The following is a 27,321-nucleotide window of genomic DNA, read 5'->3' as shown; positions in this document are numbered from 1 at the left end:
GTGCACCATCCCATTCACTTTCATTAGCCAAGCGGTTTTCCCCCTGCAAGCGTTTTAAAAAACGCTTCAGAACTGCTCTGGTGTGCACCAGCCCTAACTCCCACAACTTCTTACTGCTGCCTGGGAACTGCTTGCTGAGCACACAGTTAACAGTCTGTGGAAATGTACTTGAATAATCCATAAAATCTATTGTAAGGTGAGAAAGTACTTTAGGATTCTGCCCTGAATCACATTCTTCTTGTTTTCCTCTAGTAAAGTGAAAGATTTCTGAAGTTTTAAACACACACAAGCAGCTGATGTATTTTAGTGTGCTGAACATAATACTGTTCATATACGGCCTGGGCCTCTACTATGTTGAAATTTGTCACAAAGATCCAGATTTGCAGACACTCTACAAAAAGAAATCTTTTAGGCTGGTTTCACACCAGGACGTTGCGTTTTAGGGGGCGTTATGGTCGCATAACGTGTCCCTAACGCAACGCCTGGTGCTCTCTAATGTGGACGTCAGAGTGAGCTGCGTTGTGCAGCTCACTCTGGCGTCCGTGATGCGTACTCTTGGACGCATGCGGCATCACGTGGTCCCGCCCAGCCAATCGCCGCACAGAGTGGCCGCTCCAGGAAGTAAACACTGCACGTCACTGAGTGCAGTGAATATTAATTAGCCATGTGCTTGGCCTCTCTCCGCTCCTCCCCAACATTAGAGCGCATGTGCAAGCAGTCTAACGCGGCTCTGCCGCTTATACAGTACTGCATGCAGTACGTTCTGTTATGGCGCAGCGTTACTGAGTAACGCAACGTGGGCACTGTGCACAGCCCATTGATTTTTCATTGCTGTGCGGTGGGCTGCGTTACAGGCTGCTCTAACGTGCGCCTGTAACGTCTCACTGTGAATCCAGCCTAACAGTTAAAAGTTTAATAATTATACTGACTGCATATTTAGAGCCATAGTTCTGCTCATCTCTGCTGCCATTGCTATGCTGATGTGAGCCCAGCACTCTGTGATTGTTTGAACCTATACTTTCATACACTTTCTTTCCCTCATGTAATAATCAGCCGTAAACTTCATATAGAACAGTCTCCCTTGCGTTGTAACCAGGCAACCACTTCATAAGGTGGTCTTGCAACAGAGTAGAGATGGTCAGTGAGATTCTAATAATTCAGGCTCACATGCAAAATGAATGCAAATTTTATGCAGCTTGGAATTTGCTCTTCCTCAGTTAGGCTGGTTTCACAGTGGGACGTTACAGGCGCACGTTAGAGCAGCCTGTAACGCACCCCACCGCACAGCAATAAAAAATCAATGGGCTGTTCACAGTGCCCACGTTGCGTTACATTGTAACGCAGCACGTCCTGATAACGTACTGCATGCAGTACTTTACACGCGGGGAAGCCGCGTTAGACTGTTTGCACATGCTCAGTACGGGTGGGTTTTTTTATTTTGGGGGCGGAGAGGAGGCGGGGAGAGGCCGCTACGTAGCCAGGCACATGGCTACTTAATATTCACTGCACTTGCAGTGTTTTCTTCTTGGAGCGGCCTCTGATTGGCTGGCGGGACCATGTGATGCGGAGAGCCCTGCTTACGTGGTCTCCGCAGTGCCTCCGACAGAGCAGGCGCATCAAGAGCTGCTTGTAACGCGGCTCTTGGTAGCGTACTGCTCCAACACCACCAGGCGTTGCGTTAGGGGCACGTTATGCGACCTTAACGTCCCCTAAAACGCAACGTCCTGGTGTGAAACCAGCTTTAGGGCCCGTTTCCACTGTTGCGACGCGATTTCGCCGGCATCCCGACGCTTGTAAAAACGCATGCGGATGCGTTTCCGCATGCGTTTTTACCCGCGATTTCGCGTGCGATTTCGCATGGCAGGGTGCCATGCGAAATTAACCATGACTCTGCCAGGGCAAAATAACATTGAAAAAGGTGCGAAATCGCACGCGAATCGCGGGTAAAAACGCATGTAAAAAACGCATGCGTTTTTCCTATTAAATACATTAGCGGCGATTCGCATGGATTCCCGACGCAGGCGAATTCTGTGGGTCCCGTCGTGCAGATTTGGCCCGCCGCCAAATCGCTCCCGCACGCCGCACATATGGAAACAGCCCCGGCCACTTCAATGTACCAAGCGAATCCGCATGTCGGCGCCGCATGCGGATTCGCTATGGTGGAAACGAGCCCTTACTGTCAATTTTGTTTGGCCTAATTCCAGCCAGCATACAGATTGCATTACTTTTCTATGCAAGCATTTTATTAACTTTCTCTACTTCTGAGTAAATAATTGTTTGGGTATAGTCAAAGGACACCTGAAGTGAAAGGTATATGGAAGCTGTCATATGTATTTCCTTTTAAACAATACCAGTTGCCTGGCTCTGCTGCTGATCCTCTGCTTCCTATACTTTTAGCCATGGACCCTGAACAAGCATGCAGAAGATCAAGGGTTTCTTTGCGTTTTTCTGTGCAGAAAAAATTTGCATGGCAGAGCCATCAGAATTCGCATACCGCATGCCGCTATGCGAATCGCATACAATGTATTTAATAGGAAATTCGCATGCGGTTTGGGTTTCATGCGAATTCGCATAGAAACAATGGAAAATCACACCGGCACTGCCATGGTTAAATTCGCATACATCGTCACCCATGCGAATTGGCATGAAAATCCGCATAGTACCACATGCGAAATTCGCATCCGCGTGCAAATTTTTAACGCGCCGATTCCCACCGCACAAGTGGAAATGCAGCCTAAAGATTTGATACCTCCAGCCCCATAAGCTTGTCTGAGTCCCTCGGCGTCCTCCCATGGTCCGGTAACTGGCTCAGTCGTGTCAGTCTACTGCACTTGCGCAGAAAACCCAGACTGGACCCGACTAAGCCTGTTGCCGGGGCTGAACGCCACACCGCAGGAGGACGCCGAGGGACTCAGACAAGCTTATGGGGATGGAGGAAGCCCCGAGTAAGTATCAAATCTTTAGAAGTTTACATCTCTGGTACACTTTAAGGTTCCTTTTAAAAGTGCATATTTTGTCATCATAGGACACCTACCTGTACTTGTGCTAGATGTTTGCCCAGGACTATCTCAGAAGATCAGTTCAGATGATGAAAATCTGGCATGTATACAGACTTTTAGCTTTACTCATGGTGATTTAAAGTGACCCTGTCTCCAAATCATGTGACGTAGAGCAAATCAGTGAAAACGTTATATGTTGCCATCTTTTGATTTGCTCTGTGTTTAGTGTTAATGATATTTTTATTTTGCTCTAAATTGCCTGAAAGGTGTCTCATTAAAAAAAAATATATATATATTGCTCTTGCAGTGAAAGGGTTAAGCATAAATCCTCAGGGATGGAATAGACTAGATGCATTGCTGCAGGTAGGCAACTTACACCTCCCTCTGAGATACAGGCACTTGGTTTATTCCAGAGAAAGTCAGAGCAGGCTGCCCACAGAAGGCAGAGCTATCATTTATTACAAAGCCATGTGTGGACAAGAAGGCAGAAACCACTCAGCCCCAGGTTAATATATTCTACACAATTTATACTCCTCTGCAGCTATTGGGCTCTATTCTCAATGAGCAAAAATTTCCGCAAAATGTTACCGCTATATTTTCGCCAGCGGTAAACCCCGCATTTTTTCCACATTCACTAATATTTTCCGCATGCGGGGAAAAAGATGCGGAAACAGCTATTATTCATGCGGGAATCATGCGGTAAAAAGGTTGCATGAAAAAGTGTTTAAAAAGAAATTAAAGTCCAGCAAGCACAGCCCTTAAGCCTCCAGACTTCATTAAAGTCAATGGGATGCGGAATATATCACCTACTACTTGTAGGTGATAAAAAAAATTGGTAAATAACGACGAAATGATGCGCCTGAACATTTTTGAGAATTGATTTTTTATTGCGGAAAATACTGACTTTTGCGGAAATTTTTCCGCATGAATCCCGCACTTTTACCGCACTTTTTCCGCATGCGGAAAAAACATGCGGAACATTTTGAGAATGTCAACTTGACGGTATTTTGGTCGCAAACTTCCCGCGTGTACTTTACCGCATGCGGGAAGTCTTTGAGAATAGAGCCCATTGTGTTAGTTGCCAACTATAAATACACATATGTGTGTGTTTGTGCAATGATGTAACATATAACACACTACATGTAATTCCATGTGTCTTTTGGTAGGTAACACATCAAATGATTTGTAGGATTTGTCCATCATGCAGTTTTGTCTTTGACCTGTTGGTTTTATGAGGAAAAAAAAAAATCAAAACTAGTGGAAACTAGTTACAGGAACTTAACTCCTCCCTGTGTAAAATGTTTTTCATAAACTTGTATAAAAGATGGATCAGCGCAGAGATGTGAACTGAAGTTTAGCTTGCTATCTTATTCCAGAGTCTGCCGTGAAATCTTGTACAAGGTCTTAGCAGATTTTGGAAGCTAACGGCTCGTACACACGTGTGACTTTCCCGCCCAACTGTCATCCAGACTTGGTCTGTTGGGCGTGGGAACATGTGACAAATGACTAGATGAGTGACAGATAACAGGTGGCTTGCCCAACAGGACTATAGGACTGATATTGTGCATGTTGTCGGGTTGCTTGTGCAAAAAAAGTTGCATGTGTGTATGAGCCTTCATGATTAGAAATATCAACCAATGAGAAGCTCATTTTCATGTTCAAGCAGATTTTGTTGTTTATGCAAATGTAAGCAGTTTGAAATTGTAGCAGTCAAATACAGTACCTGATGGTTGGTCCAGTTCCAAATATGGTAATTAGAAAAATCTGCATCAACTTAATCTGATGATTTAATAATCTGACTGCTAATCAAACAAGTCAAGGTGTCAGGTAATTGGGTACTTATCCGTTAGCCGGGCGCAACCGGCAGGTGGCGCTAATTACTATTCCTCCTCCAGGCCGACATGGATAGTAGGGAAAGATGTAACTCTGGTGGAGTTTTGTCGCCACCTAGAGGATGCGCCCGGCTAACGGATAAGTACCGGTAATTGTTGTTTGTGTATTTTTAGATATATCTTGTTAGCCTTGTACAAAGTTCTGATTCAGCTCCTGCTAAGTTTGGTTCCAGTAGTAGCACCAAGAAATTCATGTGAAGTTGCATTTTAAGCTTATCTCTAATGATGAGTAACGGCTGACAGGCTGAGGTGAAATCTGTCACATGAGTGGCAGAAATCGCGCAGCATGATGTCAAACGTCTGCTGAGAAGGGATTAGCCTCAAATTTAGTGTGGATTCACATTTGTCACTGTGGTTTCTGCATAGGAGAGCTGAGAACCAGTGAGGCTTCCTACTTGAATGTTTTTTTTTTTCACAGGCAGAAAAAAAAGTGACAGCAATGCAGCACTGCCAAAAAACTCATGCAGAAAACTGATAAAGTGTGAATCCAGCCAACTGAAATGAGAAGAATATGGCGGCTTCCATATGTATTTTCTATTAATACCAGTTGCCTGGCAGCCCAGCTGATCTATTTGGCTGCGGTAGTGTCTGAATAACACTAGAAACAAGCATGCAGCTAATCTTAATGTCAGAAACACCTGATCTGCTGCATGCTTGTTCAGGGTCTGTGGCTAAATGTATTAGTCAGAGGATCAGCAGGATAGCCATGCAACTGGTATTATTTAAAGGGAAATAAATATGGCAGCCTCTATATCCCTTTCGCTACAATTGTCCTTTAGTTTTAGGTCAATTCTTGCCTCAATGGGAATCGGAATTAGCAGCAGCTGAATGCAAATTGTGAAGGCAGATGGAAATGGGCCAATCAACTGCACTTTTTATTTTTTTTAATTGACCTGGTTCCACACTGCATATGATTTGCGGTACTTATCCGTTAGGTGGCGCTAATTACTATTCCCCCTCCAGGCCGATATGGATAGTAAGGAAAGATGTAACTCTGGTGGAGTTTTGTCGCCACCTAGAGGATGCGACCGGCTAACGGATAAGTACCTAACTCGCTTTCAACTTGCATGCAAAATGGAATTATTTGCATCTTATTGATCATCTCTACATTTGATTGGTCCGATTCCAAATGCAGAGATTACATAAACTTTTCATGCCAGTTGGAATTAGCGTCTCATTTGCTTCTGTTGATTACCTTAATCAAGCTATCAGGCAATCAGGTGTTTCACATGACAATTCCCAAGAATGGAAACTCTCCCATAATGCTGCATGTCCTGCGGTTTCCCTAATTGCAGTCGCTCTAGTGGAATCTGTCCTTTTACATTGGCAGAGCACTTAGGGAAATTGCTTCCTAAACACTCAAAAAAACGCTCTAGTGGTTTCCAGCCCTTCAATACAAAGCCGGCAAGCATCAAGGTGGAATAACGCAATCAGTGACAACACAGTACTGTGAACAGGGCCATAGACTTGTATGGGCAGTGAGCTGGCATGCAGAGATATTGTGTAACGTAACTGAGCACTGTGAACTAGTCCTTAGGCTGCATACACACTTGAGATAAAAGTCTTTGGAAAAGGCAAGATGATGATCTTTTGAGTGTGTACGGGCATCTTTGTGTGCAGCATCTTGCAAAGATTTTATCTGATGGGGAGTGCAGCTCCATAGAATAGACTGTGCAGAGTATGGCTCTCATACTACATGGAAGGGGGTAAAATTGGTCTGTGATCTTGCATTTTCCAAAGACTTTTATCTCAAGTGTGTATGCAGCATTAGGCTAGGGTCACAGTGGGCGGTGCATTCTCCATAACAACATGAACGGAATGAGAAAGTCGAGCCGCACGTTATCATCACGTACCGTCATGAAAGTATGCTTCACTGTTGCCGTGCATCATTATACTGCAACGCATCAGCTGTAAAAGCGCATTGGCAACCATGATACAAAGGGACTGTTATGTTGCACCACTGAACGTGTCCATCCTTAGTAAGGCCTAGCGCACACCAGAGCGGTTCGGCTGCGTTTTGCGATCTGCTTGCGGCTGCGGATACGCTTGGGTAATGTATTTCAATGGGCTGGTGCACACTAAAGCGGGAGGCGTTTTGCAGAAACGCATACTCCCGGGCTGCTGCAGATTTTGGATTGCGGAGGCGTTTCTGCCTCCAGTATAGTAAAAAAGGAAACCGCTCTGAAAAACGGCACTTCAGAGCGGTTTTCCAGGCGGTTTTTGTTACAGTAGCTGTTCAGTAACAGCTTTACTGTAACAATATATTAAATCTACTACACTAAAACCGCTACACAAAACCGCAAAACGCTAGCTGAAACGCTACAGAAAAAGAAAAAGCGTTTCAAAATCAGCTAGCACTTTGCGGATCTGCTTGCGGTTTTTGGTGTGCACTAGGCTTTTGAGTTGCTTGCAAACTTTAGGTGAATTGTATACAGCTTGTTATTGGGCCAGTCAAATGCCCTTCCGGTCTACTTTGATTGGCCCAATTTCATGCTGTATAAACTTTGCATGTTATTTGGATGCAGCCTGGAATTCTTTCTGTTCTAGTGACAATCTCTAGGAGGTTATCTGCATACTAATTCTGGATTAGTGACACATAAACTGTACACAACACGGGATATTTTTCTTTAGAACTAGGTCAGCTGTGGTAGCTTTCATAATGTCTCAGTATAGTTCCACATTACCCAGTAGCAGTAGTAATGATAGAGATTAAGGAGATTAACCTGTACCCTGTATCTTTAGCAGTCCCACACTGAGGGCTGGTGCACACCTAAAAGCGCTAGCAGAATCGCAAACACTAAACGTTTTGGAAGTGATTTCAGGCATGTTCCTAGCGAATTTTTTTTTGAGCGTTTTCGTGTAGCAATTTCTAATTTTTGTACTGTTTGAGCTGAACAGCTTTAAAAAAAATGCTTGGAAAATGACTGTTATAGCGTTTGTTTTTTTTTAGAGCGATTTTCCACTTTTTCCATGCTTAAAGGATACTTCCAAGGAGATTTAAAAACAAAAAATCTACTTACCTGCTTCTTCCTCCAGCCCCTGGCAGCTGTCCTGTGCCCTCGCCGCAGCTCCGCCCCAGGTCGGCTTCCGGGTCGGCTTCTTCCGTGCTCCAGCGTGAGGCTCATGTGGTCGCGCTGACGTCGTCTGGACTGTACTGCGCAGGCGCAGAACTACTGCATTGGAACTCGGCATCTGCACCGGAAAAGACCGGGAGCTACCAGAGCTGCGGCGAGGGCACAGGACGGCTGCCAGGGGCTGGAGGAAGCCCCAGGTAAGTGGATTTTTGTTTTTTAATCTCCTTGGACGCATCCTTTAAAATTGAGGCTGAATCGCCTCAGAAATGCTGCAGGACTTGCATTTTGGAGAAAAATCAAATCACTCTGGTGTGATTATTTCCATACAAACACATTAGCCAAGTGCTTTTCAAAGCGATAGCATTTTTAAAAGTGCTCGGAAGCACTCTTGGTCTGACTCCAGCCCTGACTTTGGGATCTCTGGTGTGTATTCGTTAAAGGACACGATCCTTCTGTGCTTCCATGGTGCCCAACACGCTCAGGTGATGCAGAGTGATATATGGTACACTGTGCCACCCACATCACTAATTATACAGTAGTACTGGGGTCCGGGAAGCTGATGGAGGGGGAAAAAGGAGCCGTGTTTGATTTGTATTTTTATCAGACATTGCACCACTGACCACCAATGATTTGGGGAAAAATGAACATTCAGGCTGGGAGCACATTAGGCAGTACAGAAATCCATGCATTTTCTGCACTGTGCGTTTTTGTTGTTGTTTTTTTTCTTTCAGTATGTTTTTCATGCGTTTTTGGTGTGTTTATATTTTTTTCAATATTTTCTCGGTGGAGTAAAATACAGTATCATTTTTATTTTTTTTATAACGCATCAAAAACGCAAATCCTCTCTGTCTTCATTGAAATACACTATGTGCGGTTATTATTATTATTATTTATATAGCGCCGACATCTTCCGCAGTGCTTTACAGAGTTCATATAGTCTTGTCACTAACTGTCCCTCAAAGGAGCTCACAATCTAGTCCCTACCAGTCATATGTCTATATTGTGCAGTGTGTGTGCTGTAGTATTCTAGGGGCAATTTAGGGGGGAAGCTAATTAACTTATCTGTACGTTTTTGGGATGCTGGAGGAAACCGGAGTGCCCGGAGTAAACCCACACAGACACGGGGAGAACATACAAACTCCTTGCAGATGTTGATCTGGCTGGGATTCGAACCGGGAACCCAGCGCTACAAGGCGAGAGCGCTAACCACTAAGCCACCGTGTTGCCCACACTTGCATGTGCTTTTAAAAATTATGCAGCAAGTTGTAAAATGCACATAAATACATTTTTACATGCGGCCCCAAAGATGCTACTTTTTCTACAACGCTAGCATTTCTGCCTAATGTGTTCCTAGTCTTTATCTGATTACAGTATATTTAAGGGGCATTCTGATTATGATTTAGGTTTATCCTGCCTGTTTGTGGGTGTGAGCGCTTGTTCGCACCTAGGGCGGTTTCATATTTTTTTAAGCGCCGACAAATGTTGAAAATCGACCCTAAAAGCGCTTGTGCAATGATTCCCTATGAGAGTGTTCACATCTGAGCTGTTCGATTCCAATCCGCTCACCAAAGCGCTGCTTGTACCATTTTGGGGGCAATTTGCCTATAACGGCAGGTATAGGGAAATTGCAAAGCACTTGAAAAAGCGCCTGGTATAACAACTTCCAGGTCAAAGAGTTCACTTCCTGACTTGCATCAGGAAGTGAAAAAAAGTAATTGCTCTGCAAAAGCACTTAGAAAAGCGCTTTACACAAAATCACAACATTCAAGTAAGCGCCTGGAGAGGAAAAAAAATCGCTGGCATCAACAATTTCGATTTTTAGATGTAAACAAAGCCCAAGAAAGTTTTCTGCTTAATTATGCATTGGATGTACACACTGCCTTAATTTGTTGTTGGAGGGACACCCTGCTTAATTATTTTTAAGTGATGGAGTTTTCTCAAAAGCTTTTCTGGGGTGGTGGGGTTACCACTGATTTCTAGTTGTGCTCTCATTAGGTTCACATATGTTATTTGGAACAAACATACCCACTTTTTGCCACTTGGGCCACGTTCACATTAGCAAACGCGGACGGCAGTGTGTTCAGAAGACAATGCATACAACGCACGCCATCCGCGTTTGTATACCTTGCATGGCTGATCCCATTCACTGAAGTGATTGGGTCAGCCGCGCGTTTCTGCAAAAAATGCGTGCAGCATGCGTTCCCGGACCACACTGGTCCGGAAAGCGTGCAGTGTGAACAGCAGACAGTGCAGCCTGTGCACTGTCTGATGCCGTGCGTGTCGGCCTCCTGCACGCGTTCCCGAAACGCGGATGGGAACGCGAGCAGTGTGACCAGGGCCTTACTTCCATTAGGCTGGTTTCACAGTGGGACGTTAAAGTTACAGCAGCCAGTAACGCAGCCTAACTCACAACACTGTAAAATCAATTGTGCTGTTCACAGTGCACACGTTGCGTTATATAGTAACGCAGTACGTTTAAACAAAGTGCTGCATGCTGTACGTTATACTGGGCTAAGCAGCGTTGGACTGCTTGCACATGCTCAGTAATGTTGGAGGAGGAGGTCTCCCCTCCTTCTCTGCAGCCAGCCACATGGCTAATTAATATTCACTGCACTGCAGAGACTAGTGGTAGGACTGTAATGTTGTCCGGATCATGAACGAATCGTTCATTTGATCCGGATCTTTTTTGTGAGTCGAATCATCCGGATCATCACAATGAAAGATTCGGTTCACAGTGGAAGTCTGTCTGGAGGAAACAAGAACATACAGAATGTACAGTGCAGGGAAAGTCCTGTCCTGCTAATCATTTCACCCCCAGTCTACTTCCCTAGTAAAATGATTCAAATGATTTGGTTCAAAGATCCGGATCTTTTCAATGATCCGATTCAAATGATCCGAATCCTTAAAAAGATCCAGACTTCCTATGACTAACCTGGAGCGGCTGCTTTGAGAGCTGCATAACGCAGCTCAATCTGACGTCCAACTTCAACACCACTATACGTTGCGTTAGGGGCATGTTATGCGACCATAACGTCCCCTAAAACACAACGTCTTGGTGTGTAAGTAGCCTTAGGGTGCCTAAAATGTTCTGAGATCCTAGCAACGCCCCAGACCAGCAGGGTGATTAACAGTTGCTGTTTAAGCAGGCAATGCCTGAATATGATTATATTGTGTAAAGTTCAAGTCATTCCGTTTACTGTGGACTGAAAAATTAGTAAATAGTTAATTTCAACTCTTGTGCATAATTCCTTGTCCCAGCGTTGTAGCATTCTCAATCCATCTGTAGAACAGCTGTTATCTTAAACCACTTTTGCTTGTCAGACAAAGCTGATGTGGTTATTTCAAATTGGGGTTCTCATTTTATTTAATTCACCCACTGTACAGAATAGTAGCAGTGGAAGTTCTTTTTTACTTTAAGAAACAACTGAGTATGCTAGGTGCAAGTTAAGGTGCCCATTAAAGATCCAGTTTAATGAACGTTCGATCAGCAATGGTGGTGCCAATCGACAACAAAAGATCAATGTATCGATCATTCATCGATTCATTTTTTTTGGGGGGGGGGGTGTCAACTCCACTAATTAGATCAGATTGATTGCATTTTCACCTTGTTTGCGGGCTCAAAGATCATTTCTGAGAAATCGCAATTATTGGAACTTGGATTGTTGATGGACACCTTTAGAGTGTATACACACATCCAATTTTGATTGACCAATGATTTGCTAATTGTACCACTTCAATGTTTTATGAGGGCCAGTAAATTTTGAATACTATGAACAGTTAGTGTAGATGATTCAACTCCTCTCTGAACACAGACAGCACGGGCTGCATATGACATAAATGGAAGCATAATTTGTTCTGACCATAATCTAAAATTCAGAGAGATACATCAGTCAGTATTCCCTGACCAGGACACCTGTAATAAAAACACTTTGCTTTGTGTCTGGCAGCCTAAATCTCCTTTGAGTCGAATACAAATTAACTTAAAGGGGTTCTTTCGCGAAAAAAGAAGGCAGTTAAAAAATGTGACAGATGACAGGTTTTGGCCCAGTCCATCTTTTTAAGGGGGATTCTCAGGGCTTTCTTTGTTTTCAACAGCATTTCCTGAACAGCAGTTTAACTGCCAAAATAGCAAGATACCAGACCATACCGGACTCCCTAATCACTTGCACACTATTATGTCAGTTAGATTTTGCAACTGTTGTTCAGGACATGCTGTTGAAAACAAAGAAAGCCCTGAGAACCCCCCTTAAAAAGATGGACTGGCCCAAAACCTGTCATCTGTCACATTTTTTAACTGCCTACTTTTTTCGCGAAAGGACTCCTTTAAGTGATCTAAAAAAATCATAATAATTTCACTTAGCTGAGGCTTCTACCAGCCCCCTGCAGCTGCCCTGTGCCAGCGGCGTCACTCAAGGATCCTCCGGTCCCCCGTAGCCACTAAGTTTCGTTTTCGCCAACTGGCTCTGTCGCCGGTCACTGCACCTGCGTGGCAGTCGCCGGGAGCGTCTTGCGCTGTAGAGATTTTCTTGTTGAGGGGGACTGGAGGATCCTTGAGTGACGGTGCAGGCACAGGGCTGCTGCAAGAGGGTGGTAGAAGCCCCAGGTAAGTGAAGATATATATAATTTTTTTTTTTTTTTTTTTTTTTTTAGATCTCTTCAGTTTCCCTTTTTAATATGAGTTAATGCTGTTGTCCTGACACTTTTAATAGCTCAAATATGTTTCTAAGTAACTCACATGGATGTAGACCGTCAGATGACTTGTTCATAAATTCTTTTCTGATAATGGAGGATGACAGATGCACAGGAAGGAGGTGAAAGCATCAGTGACCTCTTGTAAATACTCATTTGACTTGCCTTTTTAAAGACTGTTATTCAGCAAGGCTGTTAGTTGTGTTAAAGCGCCCGTGCTATACTCGGCCTGTTTAATGTTTCACTGGAGCTGAGTGCAGAGGCAGCCTTTCTTGTAAATAATGACCTGAGCTTTAAGAATTCATTTGAGATGAAATGGTGAAAAGTGAGCGAGCTGTGAGGATTTGTGTGTTTGCCTTGGCCTCAGGTTTGTCTGGGAGGTGAACATACATTCTTAAACCCCACAAAGGATTTTTTTTTCTCCCTCAGCCTTCCTGCCTGCTCGATTTTCTCCTTCTCTTTTTTTATTTTTTTTTATTTCCCCCCTCTCTCTCCCTTCCTCATGGTATTTCCATCTTGAATCATTTATACACAAATCTGTCTTGCATGTGTTATTTCTCTACAGAGTCTGAAGTCGGATGAAGAAGCAGAACTCGTAAAAGCACCACAGATTGAGAACTTTGAAGCAGAAGGTAAAGCTTCTTGAATAGTTCTGTATGTTGCAGCAACAGTAGGATTCCTTGCTTTAGTGTTTCACATTCATCTGCTTGAAGCATGCTTTCGGTAACAATAACTGCTGTATACCAGCTTGGATTTATTGCTCTTTTGAAAGAGTCTCTCCAGTCAGGATAAGTGTAATCAGTAACACAAGGTTAGGAGCGCTGGGAATTTATTTTTTAGCAGTAGAGGTTCCTGCGCTGCAGGTTACAACTTAATCTGCAGCTGGTGTACAGGGCTTTAGTCACTGGATGGATGGATGGTGCAGGCCAGCTGTTACACTAATATTGTTGTATTGTGAATTCTTTTGTTGAGCTTTATTTAGGGCTCTTTTTCACATTGGCAGCAGATAGTGCCCGGGTTCAAATCCCAACTAGGGCACTATCTGCAAGGAGTTTGTATGTTTTCCCCAAGTTTGCGTGCATGTTTTCTTCGGCATCAACCTGCATATGTACTTTGTACAGCGCCACGGAATATGTTGGTGCTTTATAACTCAATAATAATATATGTGCCTTCTGGGAAATGATGCAGAATGTGTATAGGATGAACAATAGAGAATATTATCATTCTATAATAAGAAATAGAGCTGCTGTTGAATGTCAAAATGCTTGGAGTGTTTTTTTTGTTTTTGTTTTTTTTTTTAAGATCAGTCCGCATTCCTCTAGAATGCGGCCCACAACTTGTCTTTCTCTCTCCTTACCTCTCTAAAGATTGGGTGATAAATCGCTCAATTGCACTTTCCAGCGGCAATATCCATGGCGACGTTATGGGACATACTGATACGAACTGAACTGATGGCAGGTCACATGACGTTGCCATGGGGATCGGCGCTGGAGAACGCGATTGTGTAAGTTGCTTTTCAAATTTTTTAAAGGATAGCAGGAAGGAGAGGGGGGAAAAGAGCGGAACTCTGCCTAATATGGACAGGCCACCTTCATAGCGGCTGTGGGCTGTAGTTTGCCCAGGCCTGGTTTAAGCCCTTCTTGGTTGGTGACCTTCTTTATGTTAGAATGCAGTGACCGTTATTGATTGCTGTCAGCATTTATCACAACCAATTTGAAAATGACTGTATAAAAAGCATATGGATTTGAACCTTTGCAACTATTTTGTCAGTCATATTTTTACCCCTCTTTTTCTCCACCTCCTGAATTGCCACCCAGGTGCCTCTTTGCCACTTTATCTGATGAAAAATGCCAGATCAGTTGTCCTGATTGCTGGCCAGTTGCCTTTAGTAGCTTGTCCGTCTGCCTACATACTCCCCGAGTATAATTGAAACTTCCAATCCGGATCATTTCTGGTGACTGTTTAGGAGCAATCAGCGTACAGACATGCTGGTCAGCTCTAGGCCAAGCAACCTATTCTATTCTATAATAGTGGGGGATCACACAGCAGATGTAACAATAGTATCAGCCAAGAAATTGCAACTTGGATCTGCAAGGAGTTGTATGTTCTCCCCGTGTGGGTTTCCTCCAACATTCCAAAAACATACAGATAAGTTAATTGGCTTCCCCTAAATTGGCCCTAGACTATGATACACGCACTGCACGATACTTACATACACATAAGACTCTGAGGGACAGTTAAAATGACAAGACAATATACAGTATACTCTGTGTAAATATATATATATATATATATATATATATATATATATATATATATATATATATATATATATATATATATATATATATATATCTTTTTAGGGCTTGTTCCCACAATTTTTTTTCATGAGATTTTTTTTTTTTACTATGCATGCATTTTGCGATCCATGAGGGCATGCAAAGAAGTCTACAAAGATTGTAGTGCGTGTCCCAAAAAAATACACAAACCTATTGAATGGCGTTTTGTTATTTATGTATCTATTTTTTGTGCATTTTGCACTTCTAATATAGTCAGTGCTTAAAGGGAACCTAAACTGAGAAGGATATGGATTTTTCCTTTTAAAATAATACCAGTTGCCTGACTCTCCTGCTGAGCCTGTGTCTCTAAGGGCTCATTTCCACTTGTGCCGGCGTGCGTCTGCGAGACGCGCGGCGGCAATGAGCGGGATCGCAGGCTAATCCCATGAGCCGTGCCATGCACAGCTATGGGAATCTCAGCCTCCCGAGCGAATTCTGCGGGGCTCCGGCCGAATCGCTACCGCAAGCGATTCTGCCGGCGGCGCCATTCTCCCCTATGGCAGAGGTTTCCCCTGTGATTCATGTGCGGGGAAACTGCGGAATCGCGACAGTTACCGTGATAGTGGAAACGGGCCCTGATACTTTAAGCCACAGCCCCTGAACAAGCATGCAGATCAGGTGCTCTGACTGAAGTTAGACTGGATTAGCTGTATGCTTGTTTCAGGGGTGTGATTCAGCCATTACTGCAGCCAAAGAGAGCAGCAGGACAGCCAGGGAACTGGTATTGTTTAAAAGGAAACATCCATATCCTTCTCAGTTAAGGTTCCCTTTACACCTGGAAGAAAATACAAATTCAGGAAGAAAAACATAAAATGAATGTGAAAGCATTCAAAAAGTTATACAAATACAATGCATGTTTCTGCCTACTATCATTAGAGTGAAAACATGCCTTTATAAATTATTTTTTCAAATAAAGTTTAAACATTTAAATTCTCTTGCTTTACAAAGACAAAATGCTTTGTTTGCGTCAGTTGGAACTCAGCCCCCTCTTGTAGTAACCACAGCGACACTAGCCAAATAATGGTAAACCTGTCTGACTGCAATCCCCACCACAGGCACGTTTGGCTCCTTCATATCTTTTCCTTTGCATTAAAAAGACCTCATGTATTACAGTATACATGTGATTAGAAAATGGGAGGAGATTCATTTTGGAGCAACATACAGCTTTCTGCAAAAGCTGCAATAGCATCACCATGACCTTAGCGTACCCAGGACCGGATTTCTGCAAAGACCGGAAAGGCCATGGCCTAGGGCGATAAAATCAGATAAGATCAGAAGAGCGGCAGGACTTGGAGAGAGAAGAGGTCATATGTCAAAGTAAATCATCTCTTCTGTTCCTGCAGCGCAGCCAGCCAGCGCCCTGCTCTTCACTAATAGATGAATTCCAGAAATGTTTTTTCTTTAACCACTTGCCGACCGCCTACTGGATATTGGCGGCGGCAAAGTGGCAGCCCCAGGATCACGTAACGCAGAATGGCGTCGGGTCCTGGGGCACTGTTTTGCCGGGGATCGCGCGCTGGGATGCGCGCGCATCCGCCGCCAATAAGCTCCGCCCACCCGCGACGTCAACCCGCTAGCCAATCGGAAGCACCGGCGGGTTGTTAACCCGACGATCGCCGCATAGGAAGCGTATAATACGCTTTGTAATGTTTACAATGTGTATTATACAGGCTGCCTCCTGCCCTGGTGGTCCCAGTGTCTGAGGGACCACCAGGGCAGGCTGCAGCCACCCTAGTCTGCACCCAAACACACTGATCTTCCCCCTGATCACCCACAGCGCCTCTCAGCCCCCCCCTGCCCACCCCCCCAGACCACTGTTTGCACCCAATCACCCCCCTAATCACCCATCAATCACTCCCCGTCACTATCTGTCAACGGTATTTTTTTTTTTTTTTAGTCCCTAAACTGCCCCCTGGGGACTCCTGATCACCCCCACCCCTCAGATTCTCCCCAGACCCCCCCCCATCCCCGTGTACTGTATGCATCTATCCCCCCTGATCACCTGTCAATCACCCATCAATCACCCCCCGTCACTGCCACCCATCAATCAGCCCCTAACCTGCCCCTTGCAGGCAATCTGATCACCCACCCACACCATTAGATCGCCTGCAGACCCGACGTCAGATCACCTCCCAAGTGCACTGTTTACATCTGTTCTCTCCTCTAAACACCCACTAATTACCCATCAATCACCCCGTCACCACCTGTCACTGCTACCCATCAGATTAGACCCCTATCTGCCCCTAGGGCACCCAATCACCCGCCCACACTCTCAGAACGCCCTCAGACCCCAGCTCTGATCACCTCGCCAGTGCATTGCTTGCATCTATTCCCCCCCCTAATCACACCTTGAGACACCCATCAATCACCTCCTGTCACCACCTGTCACCCCCTAACACACCTACCCATCAAATCAGGCCCTAATTTGCCACGTGTGGGCTCCTGATCACTCGGCCAAACCCTCAGATCCCCCTCAGACCCCCTTCCGATCACCTCCCCAGTGCATTGATTGCATCTATTTTCCCCTCTAAACACCCCTTGAGACACCCATCAATCACGTCCTGTCACCCCCCCCCCCCCCCCAGCACTCCTATCCATCAGATCAGGCCCAATACAACCTGTCATGTAAGAGGCCACCCTGCTTATGACTGGTTCCACAAAATTCGCCCCATCATAGACCACCTGCCATCAAAATTTGCAGATGCTTATACCCCTGAACAGTCATTTTGAGACATTTGGTTTCCAGACTACTCACGGTTTTTGGCCCGTAAAATGCCAGGGCAGTATAGGAACTCCACAAGTGACCCCTTTTTAGAAAAAAGACACCCCAAGGTATTCTGTTAGGTGTATGAAGCGTTAATAGAAAATTTTATTTTTTGTGAAAAAACAATAAAAATCAATTTTTCATTTTTCACTAACTTGTGACAAAAAATAAGATCTTCTATGAACTCACCATACACTTAACGGAATACCTTGGGGTGTCTTCTTTCTAAAATGGGGTCACTTGTGGCGTTCCTATACTGCCCTGGCATTTTAGGGGCCCTAAACCGTGAGGAGTAGTCTAGAAAACAAATGCCTCAAAATGACCTGTGAATAGGATGTTGGGCCCCTTAACGCACCTAGGCTGCAAAAAAGTGTCACACATGTCGTATCGCTGTACTCAGGAGAAGTAGTATAATGTGTTTTGGGGTGTATTTTTTTTTACACATACCCATGCTGGGTGGGAGAAATCTCTCTGTAAATGGACAATTGTGTGTAAAAAAAAATCTGTCATGTAACTTGTGACAAAAAATAAAATCTTCTATGAACTCACCATACTCCTAACGGAATACCTTGGGGTGTCTTCTTTCTAAAATGGGGTCATTTGTGGGGTTCCTATACTGCCCTGGCATTTTAGGGCCCTAAACCGTGAGGAGTAGTCTTGAAACCAAATGTCGCAAAATGACCTGTGAAATCCTAAAGGTACTCATTGGACTTTGGGCCCCTTAGCGCAGTTAGGGTGCACAAAAGTGCCACACATGTGGTATCGCCGTACTCAGGAGAAGTAGTATAATGTGTTTTGGGGTGTATTTTTTTACACATACCCATGCTGAGTGGGAGAAATATCTCTGTAAATGGACAATTGTGTGTAAAAAAAAACAAAAAACAAAAAAAAAAAAAAAACATTGTCATTTACAGAAATATTTCTCCCACCCAGCATGGGTATGTGTAAAAATACACCCCAAAACACATTATACTACTTCTCCTGAGTACGGCAATACCATGTGTGGTACATTTTTGCAGCCTAACTGCGCTAAGGGGCCCTAAGTCCAATGAGCACCTTTAGGCTTTACAGTGGTGCTTACAATTTAGCACCCCCCAAAATGCCAGGACAGTGAACACACCGTACAAATGACCCCATTTTGGAAAGTAGACACTTCAAGGTATTCAGAGAGGAGCATAGTGAGTCCGTGGCAGATTTCATTTTTTTTTTTTCGCAAGTTAGAAGAAATGGAAACTTTTTTTTTTTTTCCTTTGGTCAGTGTCATTTTCCGCTAACTTGTGACAAAAAATAAAATCTTCTATGAACTCATCATGCCTCTCAGTGAATACTTTGGGATGGCTTCTTTCCAAAATGGGGTCATTTGGGGGGTATTTATACTATCCTGGAATTTTAGCACCTCATGAAACATGACAGGTGCTCAGAAAAGTCGGAGATGCTTCAAAATGGGAAAATTCACTTTTTGCACCATAATTTGTAAACGCTATAACTTTTACCCAAACCAATAAATATACACTGAATGTTTTTTTTTTTTTTATCAAAGACATGTAGCAGAATAACTTTCGCGCTCAAATGTATAGGAAATTTTACTTTATTTGAAAAATGTCAGCACAGAAAGTAAAAAAAGTCATTTTTTTGGGACAAAATTCATGTCTTTTTTGATGAATATAATAAAAAGTAAAAATCGCAGCAGCAATCAAATAGCACCAAAAGAAAGCTGTATTAGTGACAAGAAAAGGAGGTAAAATTCATTTAGATGGTAGGTTGTATGGCCGAGCAATAAACTGTTAAAGCTGCAGTGGTCTGAATGGAAAAAAAGGCTCTGGTCCTTAAGTGGTTAACGGTTATTATGTTGTTGCATATCTTTTAGAGCAGAGAGGAAGTTCTGAGTTCAGGTCCACTGTAATTACAACAGAACATCCAAAGTGGGTCCTGACAGGATGTTCGCTACTTACCTGTTCTCTGTTTTGGATGGGTTTCTCTCCATTGCACTGCCCTGCTACCTGTTTGTGGCTCTGACTGCAGCCAGTCGCACAGAGGACAAAGAAGCAGCGCATGCTCTGGCCACTCGCGCTCCCTGTAATTTCTCGCTCCTGCCCATGGCCGGTACAGTGTTATGCATTCTTGACAAGTACCGGTCATACATCAGCGTCCTTTCTCAAGTATGCATGCCCAGAACACTATCAGCTGCTGTGCACATTCGGGCAGGAGCGCAAATTACAGGAATTGTGAGAGGACAGAGCATCCACTGATTCTTTGTTGAACGAGGGGCACAGCAGCACAACTGAAATGAGCCCATTCTAACCAGTGATCGCTAGTCAGATAGTTGGACAGAATGTTTTTTGGTGGTGGCGGGGCGCTTGGTGACAGCAGGCCAAGGGCACTGGTAAGTACAAATCCGGCCCTGATTACGTACCATATAGAATGCAAGTGGGAGTCACTGAAAAAAATGGAGCTCTGTTGCCTGGAAATGCTGACATATGTAATGTTTGTTCATGCTTCTGTATGGGCTTAACTTTAAAGCATACCTGACCTGAGGGAGATGGAGGCTGCCATATTTATTTCCTTGTTAATACCAGTTGTCTGACAATCCAGCTGATCTCCCTGTCTACATTAGTGTCTGAATCGCACACCTGAAACAAGCATGCAGCTAATCCAGTCAGACTTCACTCAGAAATATCTGATCTGCATGCTTGTTCAGCGTCTGTGGCCAAAAGTATTCGAGGCAGAGGATCAGCAGGACAGCCAGGCAACTGTTGTTATTAAAAAGGAAATAAAAATGACAGTCTCTATATTCCTCCTAGTATTCTTCAAAAAAAATGGTGTGTGTGTGTGACCTGGGTAAGTGTTTGAATGCCTGAAATAATAAATCTCTTGTTCTCATCTTTCAGGGCAGCTAAGGACATGGAAACCAGGAATCTTTGATAGCCCAAGACGAGCCTCTGACATGACAGAAAGCCAGGTGCGGGACATCTGGGAGGAGCTTGGTGTTGGGCACAATGGATACCTCAATCGACAGGAACTTGCCACTGTGTGCAAGAATATAGGACTTGAAGATCTCACCACAGAGGTATGTTACAGCTAAATGGTGCATGGCTTCTGTCTTTTTGAACAGGGCTGCTATTTTCTCCAGTTATTTTCTTCAAATACATCCTTATGCAAAAACAATGTGCTAGCCACACAAAGCAAAACTACATTCTTGTTTGGAGGGGTTTACAGGGGTGAGACCTTCACAGCCAGATCAAAATGAAAGGTTTTTCCAGCTCTTTGAGACCAAGCTTATACTAAAAGTAATTAATTTACTTGTAACTTGCAGGACAGAGAATATTCAATTTATTCTTCTTGCCATGTGTTTTATATAAACTTTTTGTAGTAATTTGCAGATGGTCAGTGACTGACATGGCAACAAGCAGAAAGGCAGAATGGATACTTCTAAAATTTGTACAGATGTAGCTGAAGAAGTTGGCTAATCTGCTTCAATGTATCAGATTTGTGACAGAAGAGGAGTTACATTTGAAAGCGGGAAATGCAATCTGATTTCCCCATCTGTTTCAGTAGATTAGACCCTATACATTGTTTTTAGTTTGTAATGTGATGCTGGGAAGGGGGATAGTACCTGAAAAAGTTAGTAGGTTTAGTTTCCTTGTCTGCAGCATCATTGGGCCTTGTTCACACTATACATGTTGCCGTATGCATTTCACCAACACGCGTACTCTGCAATAAACAAGGATATCAGAAGTTTATAGACTTTACTGCTTGATGTTCTCACTTGTGTGCTGCAGAACAGTCAGTTATTGTAATGGAGTGTTGCATGAATTTTCTCCAAATGCGGTGCTGTCCCGTTCATTGCCTGTGAATGTAATCAGCACTGCAAGAGCCATGCATTGCAACATAAACGTACAGCTGCCTGTGTTCTTTAGTGTCAACTAGGCTTTGAGGTGCCCATTAATGATACAATCTTACCACTTCTATGTAATATGAGGGACTATATCAAGTATTACAATTACATTCACCAAGTTTACCGTTCTACTACATATATTTGGTAAGTTAGTACAATCAAATTTTGTATCTGATTGGCACGTGCCCTTAAAGAGTAAAAAAAATTTCATCCGGTTTTCTACCATCCTACAAGTTCCAAAACCTATTCTAATGTGCTCTGGCTTACTGCAGCACTTTATACTATCACCATCTCTTTAATAAATCAGCTTATCTTTCCCCTGTCGGACTTGTCGCCCTGTGTCTGGAAGGTTGCCAAGTTCTTCAGTGTTGTGGTTCTGCTATGCACGCCCCCTCCAGGCCCCCTCTATTCACACTGACTGTGTGGTATTTAGATTAAGGCAGCTTCTCTCTGCTCTCTTATCTTTTACAAGCTGCATAAATCGTCATTTGAGCTAGCTGGGCTTTCACATACTGAGGAATTACAAACACAGGCAGAGCTGTTTGCTGGAAGAATCAGCCTGACACTTCAGTGGGTAATAGCTGCAGGGGGAAAGAAACACACAAATGATCTCTTGAGATTCAAAAGGAAGGGTGTATACAGCCTGCTTGTGTATGGATGTATTTTCTATGTGTGGACATACTGTACATCAACCTACTTCCTGTTTTGGTGGCCATTTTGTTTGTTTATAAACAAACTTTTTAAAACTGTTTTTAACCACTTTTTAATGGGGCGAGGAGCGGCGAAATTGTGACAGAGGGTAATAGGAGATGTCCCTAACGCACTGGTATGTTTACTTTTGTGCGATTTTTTTAACAATACAGATTCTCTTTAACCACTTTCGGGACAGCCAAAGGTTAAATCTAAGCCGCACTTGTGGTTGCCTAAGGGTCTTTTTACATTTTATCCACTGTGATGTGCTTGCGTTGAAGCGCGTTGGTACTCATTTTTTTTCTCCAAATGTAATGCAAAACCATATTTTCCCCATGCACTGTCATGCGCAGAAATGGGTACAGCACTGTTTTTTGCGGATGCCAACGCATGGGGAAAGAAATATGGATTTTATAACATTTTGATGAAAAAACGCGTACCAATGTACGCAAACGCATGCGCAACGCAGAGGATTAAGTGTACAAGTACCCTTAGCCTGATGCGGTGTAGTTTTAACGTCTGTGGCTCCCGTGCATGGAATGCAATCGCTCGTCCCCGTCGGCACATTTTCATTGGCTTCTGACTTCCTGATCACTGTGAGCCAATCACAGTGATCAAAAAGTACTGAAATAAAAAAACGCTCTGGCCCTTAAAGGGGCCAGATCCTTTGGTCCTAAATGAATTAAAGGAAACCTGGGCTCCCTCAGAAGATACTTTATGAAACCTGAATGGGCAGATGTGACTATTACTATTCCTTTAAGGAATGGTATGAGGCCCCTCCAGACCTTGCAACATCTAATAAAGGACCACTATCACGAAAAATTGTAAAATGTAAAATGCATCTAACCACATACAAATAAGTACATTTTTTTTCCTCATTAAAATGATCCATAAATTACTTTTCTCCCATCGTTCTGTGACTTACAGTAGGTAGTAGAAATCTGACAGAACCGAAAGGTTTTGGTCTAGTCCATCTCTTCATAGGAGATTCTCAGTTGGCCTTTATTTTTTTTATAAAAACACCCCTTGAAAAGGATTTATTTAAATATTCTAGCCAGCCTCCATGCTCGCAGCACACTGTTTTAGCAGTTGGACGGAGCAACTGCCATTCACAAAGTGCTTTTGAAAATAAAGAAAACCCTGAGAATCCCCCATTAGAAGATGGGTTAGTCCAAAACCTGTTGGTAATGTCCGATTTCTACTATCTAATGAAAGTGACAGCATTATAGGAGAAAAGTAATGTATGGCTCATTTTACTCTGGAAGAAATCTGCTTCTTATTTGTATGTGTTTTACGTATATTTTGTATTATACAATTTTCACAATAGTGGTCCTTTAAAGGGAACCTAAACTGAGAAGGATATGGATTTTTCCTTTTAAATAATACCAGTTGCCTGACTCTCCTACCGATCCTGTGTCTCTAATACTTTTAGCCACAGCCCCTGAACAAGCATGCAGATCAGGTGCTCTGACTGAAGTCAGACTGCATTAGTTGCATGCTTGTTTCAGGTGTGTGATTCAGCCACTATCACAGCCAAGGAGACCAGCAGGAGAGTCAGGCAACTGGTATTGTTTAAAAGGAAACATCCATATCACTCTGTTAAGGTTCTCTTTAAGCATAATGAAGTGCATTGGCACATGGCCACCTGATGTTGCAGTACAGTATGCTACAAACTCCCGGGCACTAATAAATGCCATTGTTACAATCTTTAAAACACATACACTTTACCGAGATGACAGGTACCAGGGAAAACAATATATGGACACTGCGTCCGTACGGACAGTCCCTATAGGTAAAAAGTATAGAGTTGGTCACTCTTAAATAAAAGGCTATTTAGTCAACTTAGAGTGCCCCTTTAGGCGACTCTTTTGTAGAGAGACACATCTATAGATGTCACTAGTCGCAGTGGAGGTCTTTGCTTATCCCCCACTCTGACAATATGTCCGAGTGGTGTAGCAATTCCACGTCAGGTTTGTCTCTCACAATAGGGGACAGTTGTATTATTCATGCTCAGTCAGTGTCTCATCATACACTAGACCTGCATTACTCATGATTAAAATACATCCTGTCACCTAATTGTTGCTGAGGAAACAAAGTGCTATATTACAAAGTGCTTCTATATGGAAATTCTGACATGTTTCACCCTAACGGCTTTATCAAAGAAGTGCTATAAATATATACAATTGACATGAAGTGCACCCCCCACCAGCAAAGTTTCCCCCAGCAATAGCCCCAGTCAGAGCTGAAGCACCCTGTTCGGTGCAAGTTTATATACTGGGATGATAACTGCACCACCCAAAAGGGGTGTGTAACGTGTTATACAGCATACCGGTTACATGGCGAAGTGTTGCGATGGTTCTCGCAGTGGGCAACGTGTCACAAGCCCTGTGTCCAGCGTAGTATCGTGTACTGGCGGCGGAAGTGGTGACGCGGCGGCACTTCCGGTAGTAGGTGACAGGATGTATTTTAATCATGAGTAATGCAGGTCTGGTGTATGATGAGACACTGACTGAGCATGAATAATACAACTGTCCCCTATTGTGAGAGACAAACCTGACGTGGAATAGGTACGCCACTCGGACATATTGTCAGAGTGGGGGATAAGCAAAGACCTCCACTATGACTGGTGACCTCTATAGATATGTGTCTCTCTACAAAAGAGTCGCCTAAAGGGGCACTCTAAGTTGACTAAATAGTCTTTTATTTAAAGAGAAACTCCAACCAAGAATTAAACTTTATCCCAATCAGTAGCTCATACCCCCTTTTACATAAGAAATATATTGCTTTTCACAAACAGACCACCAGGGGGCGCTGTATGACTGATTTTATGCTGAAACCCCTCCCACAAGAAGCTCTGAGTACCGTGGTACTTTTGGCAGTTTGTTACAATGTAACAAGGCTCACAGACAGGAATTAGCTGTTTACAGCTGTCTCTAACAGCCAAAACAGCTAGCAGCAGCTACATAACCTGCCCACAGTAAAAATGTCACCATGTAATAAATGTCAGAATGTAAATCGGGGAGAGGAAAGATTTTACAATGAGCAAACACTGACTAAATCATTTATACATAATTATTGTAAAAATGAAGCACTTTTTTTTATTACATTATTTTCACTGGAGTTCCTCTTTAAGAGTGATCAACTCTATACTTTCTACCTATAGGGATTGTTACAATCTTTCCCTGATGTACACAATGTGTTTTTAATCTTGTCATTAGGGATGATCAATGAGATGCAAATAATTCCAAGTTCATGCACAATTATGTAAATTTTGTATGGAAATGTATGCAGCTTGTAAATGCAGCAATCAAGTCCCACCAAGGTTTAAATTGATTGGTCCATTTTCAAGCTGCCTATATTTTCATCCAGAATTTACATAATCTTGCATAAACTCTGAATTATTTGCATCTCATTGATTATTATTGACAACTGTAATGAGGGGGATATGGAGACCACCATGTTTCCTTTTAAGCAACACCAGTTGCCTGGCTATCCTGCTGATCCTCTGCCTCTAATGCCATTAGCTATAGACCCTGGACAAGCATGCAGCATCAGATCAGGTGTTTCTGACAATGGCCTCAATTCACTAAACTTATCTCCTGTCTTTAATAACTCTTCTAGAGTTGTTACCATGGTGATAAGGCATGTAGTATTCAGGAAATATTTTACCTCAGGCAAGCCTAAAGTTAACTCTTCTGTCTTTAAATTAACTCGCCAATCCTTAAAATAACTCCAGAGTTAAAGACAAGCTGTTAATTAGCTGCATGTGAAAATAACTACAGAGGAGGTAAATTGACTACAGAGGAGGTAAATTGACTACAGAGGAGGTAAATTGACTACAGAGGAGGTAAATTAACTACAGAGGAGGTAAATTAACTACAGAGGAGGTAACTTAAGGAATGAAGAGATAAGATAACTCTCTCACGTGAGGAGGTAAGTTTTCTCTTGCCTTATCTCTAGCATGATCTTAGTGAATTGAGGCCATTGTCAGATATGACAAGATTAGCTGCATGCTTGTTTCCGGTGTTATTCAGACACTACTGTAGCCAAATAGATCAGCAGGGCTGCCAGGCAACTGGTATTGTTTAAAAAGAAATAAATATGGCAGCCTCCATAAACCTCTCACTACAGTTGGCCTTTAAAGGGAACTTAAACTGAGGATATACATTTTTCCTTTTAAAATAATACCAGTTGCCTGACTCTCCTGCGGATCCTGTGCATCTAATACTTTTAGCCACAGCCCCTGAACAAGCATGCAGATCAGGTGCTCTGACTGAAGTCAGACTGGATTAGCTGCATGCTTGTTTCAGGTGTGTGATTCATCCACTACTGCAGCCAAAGAGATCAGCAGGACTGTCAGGCAACTAGTATTGTTTAACAGGAAACATCCATATCCCTCTCAGTTTAGGTTCCCTTTAATGTATTACGCTTTATTGAAAAATTACATTCTATACTCTGTACCCACTATTGGCCTGTGAAAACCCACTGGAGTAGTGCTTTGCTGATCGGCAAGCACAGTAAAAGCGCTTCTAGTGGTTCACAGCCCTTAGGCGTGATCCATAAGTGTGTGTGTGTGTGTGTGTGTGTGTGTGTGTGTGTGTGTGTGTGTGTGTGTGTGTGCGCGCATGCGCCTTCTTTACAAGTATTTTCTAATGGTTTTAAATTTACTAAAAACATGTGTTCAGGTTTCCTTGTATATTTAGTTTTATTTTAATCTTAATACTTACTGTTCTTATTGTACGGTTTATTAATGACTGCTTAGGTACGCCCTGCATCCAACATCAATATCCTCTAGGGTATGCATGGGTTGAGGACCTAGCCACTGGATAATATGGGCAGAATACAGAAGGTGGTCTTGTGAACAGATATGGAGCTCATATTTTCCCTCTGGTCTGCTTATTTGATGGATTGCGCCAGCAAGATTTGTTTTACACTACAGAAGAGGCATTTGTTGGCCAACTGATTCTGAAAACATGACA

General features: G+C 43.2%; 1 protein-coding gene across 8 annotated transcripts in view; it reads left to right on the top strand.

Annotated features, from left to right (window-relative positions):
- The window catches only part of NINL (ninein like), a 185,390-nt gene that overhangs the window by 70,386 nt on the left and 87,683 nt on the right, over window positions 1–27,321 (top strand). For all 8 annotated transcript variants that reach the window (XM_068232251.1, XM_068232253.1, XM_068232250.1 and 5 more), the window contains 2 exons: window positions 13,220–13,286; window positions 20,646–20,824. In XM_068232251.1, the coding sequence (XP_068088352.1) occupies window positions 13,220–13,286; window positions 20,646–20,824 (246 nt within the window). The remainder of the gene's footprint in view (window positions 1–13,219; window positions 13,287–20,645; window positions 20,825–27,321) is intronic.

Source organism: Hyperolius riggenbachi, chromosome 4 (genome assembly GCF_040937935.1).
Source record: "Hyperolius riggenbachi isolate aHypRig1 chromosome 4, aHypRig1.pri, whole genome shotgun sequence".
NCBI classification, from domain to species: domain Eukaryota; kingdom Metazoa; phylum Chordata; class Amphibia; order Anura; family Hyperoliidae; genus Hyperolius; species Hyperolius riggenbachi.
The sequence above is the reverse complement of the archived record's forward strand: the minus strand, read 5'-3'. Positions and strand labels throughout refer to the sequence as shown.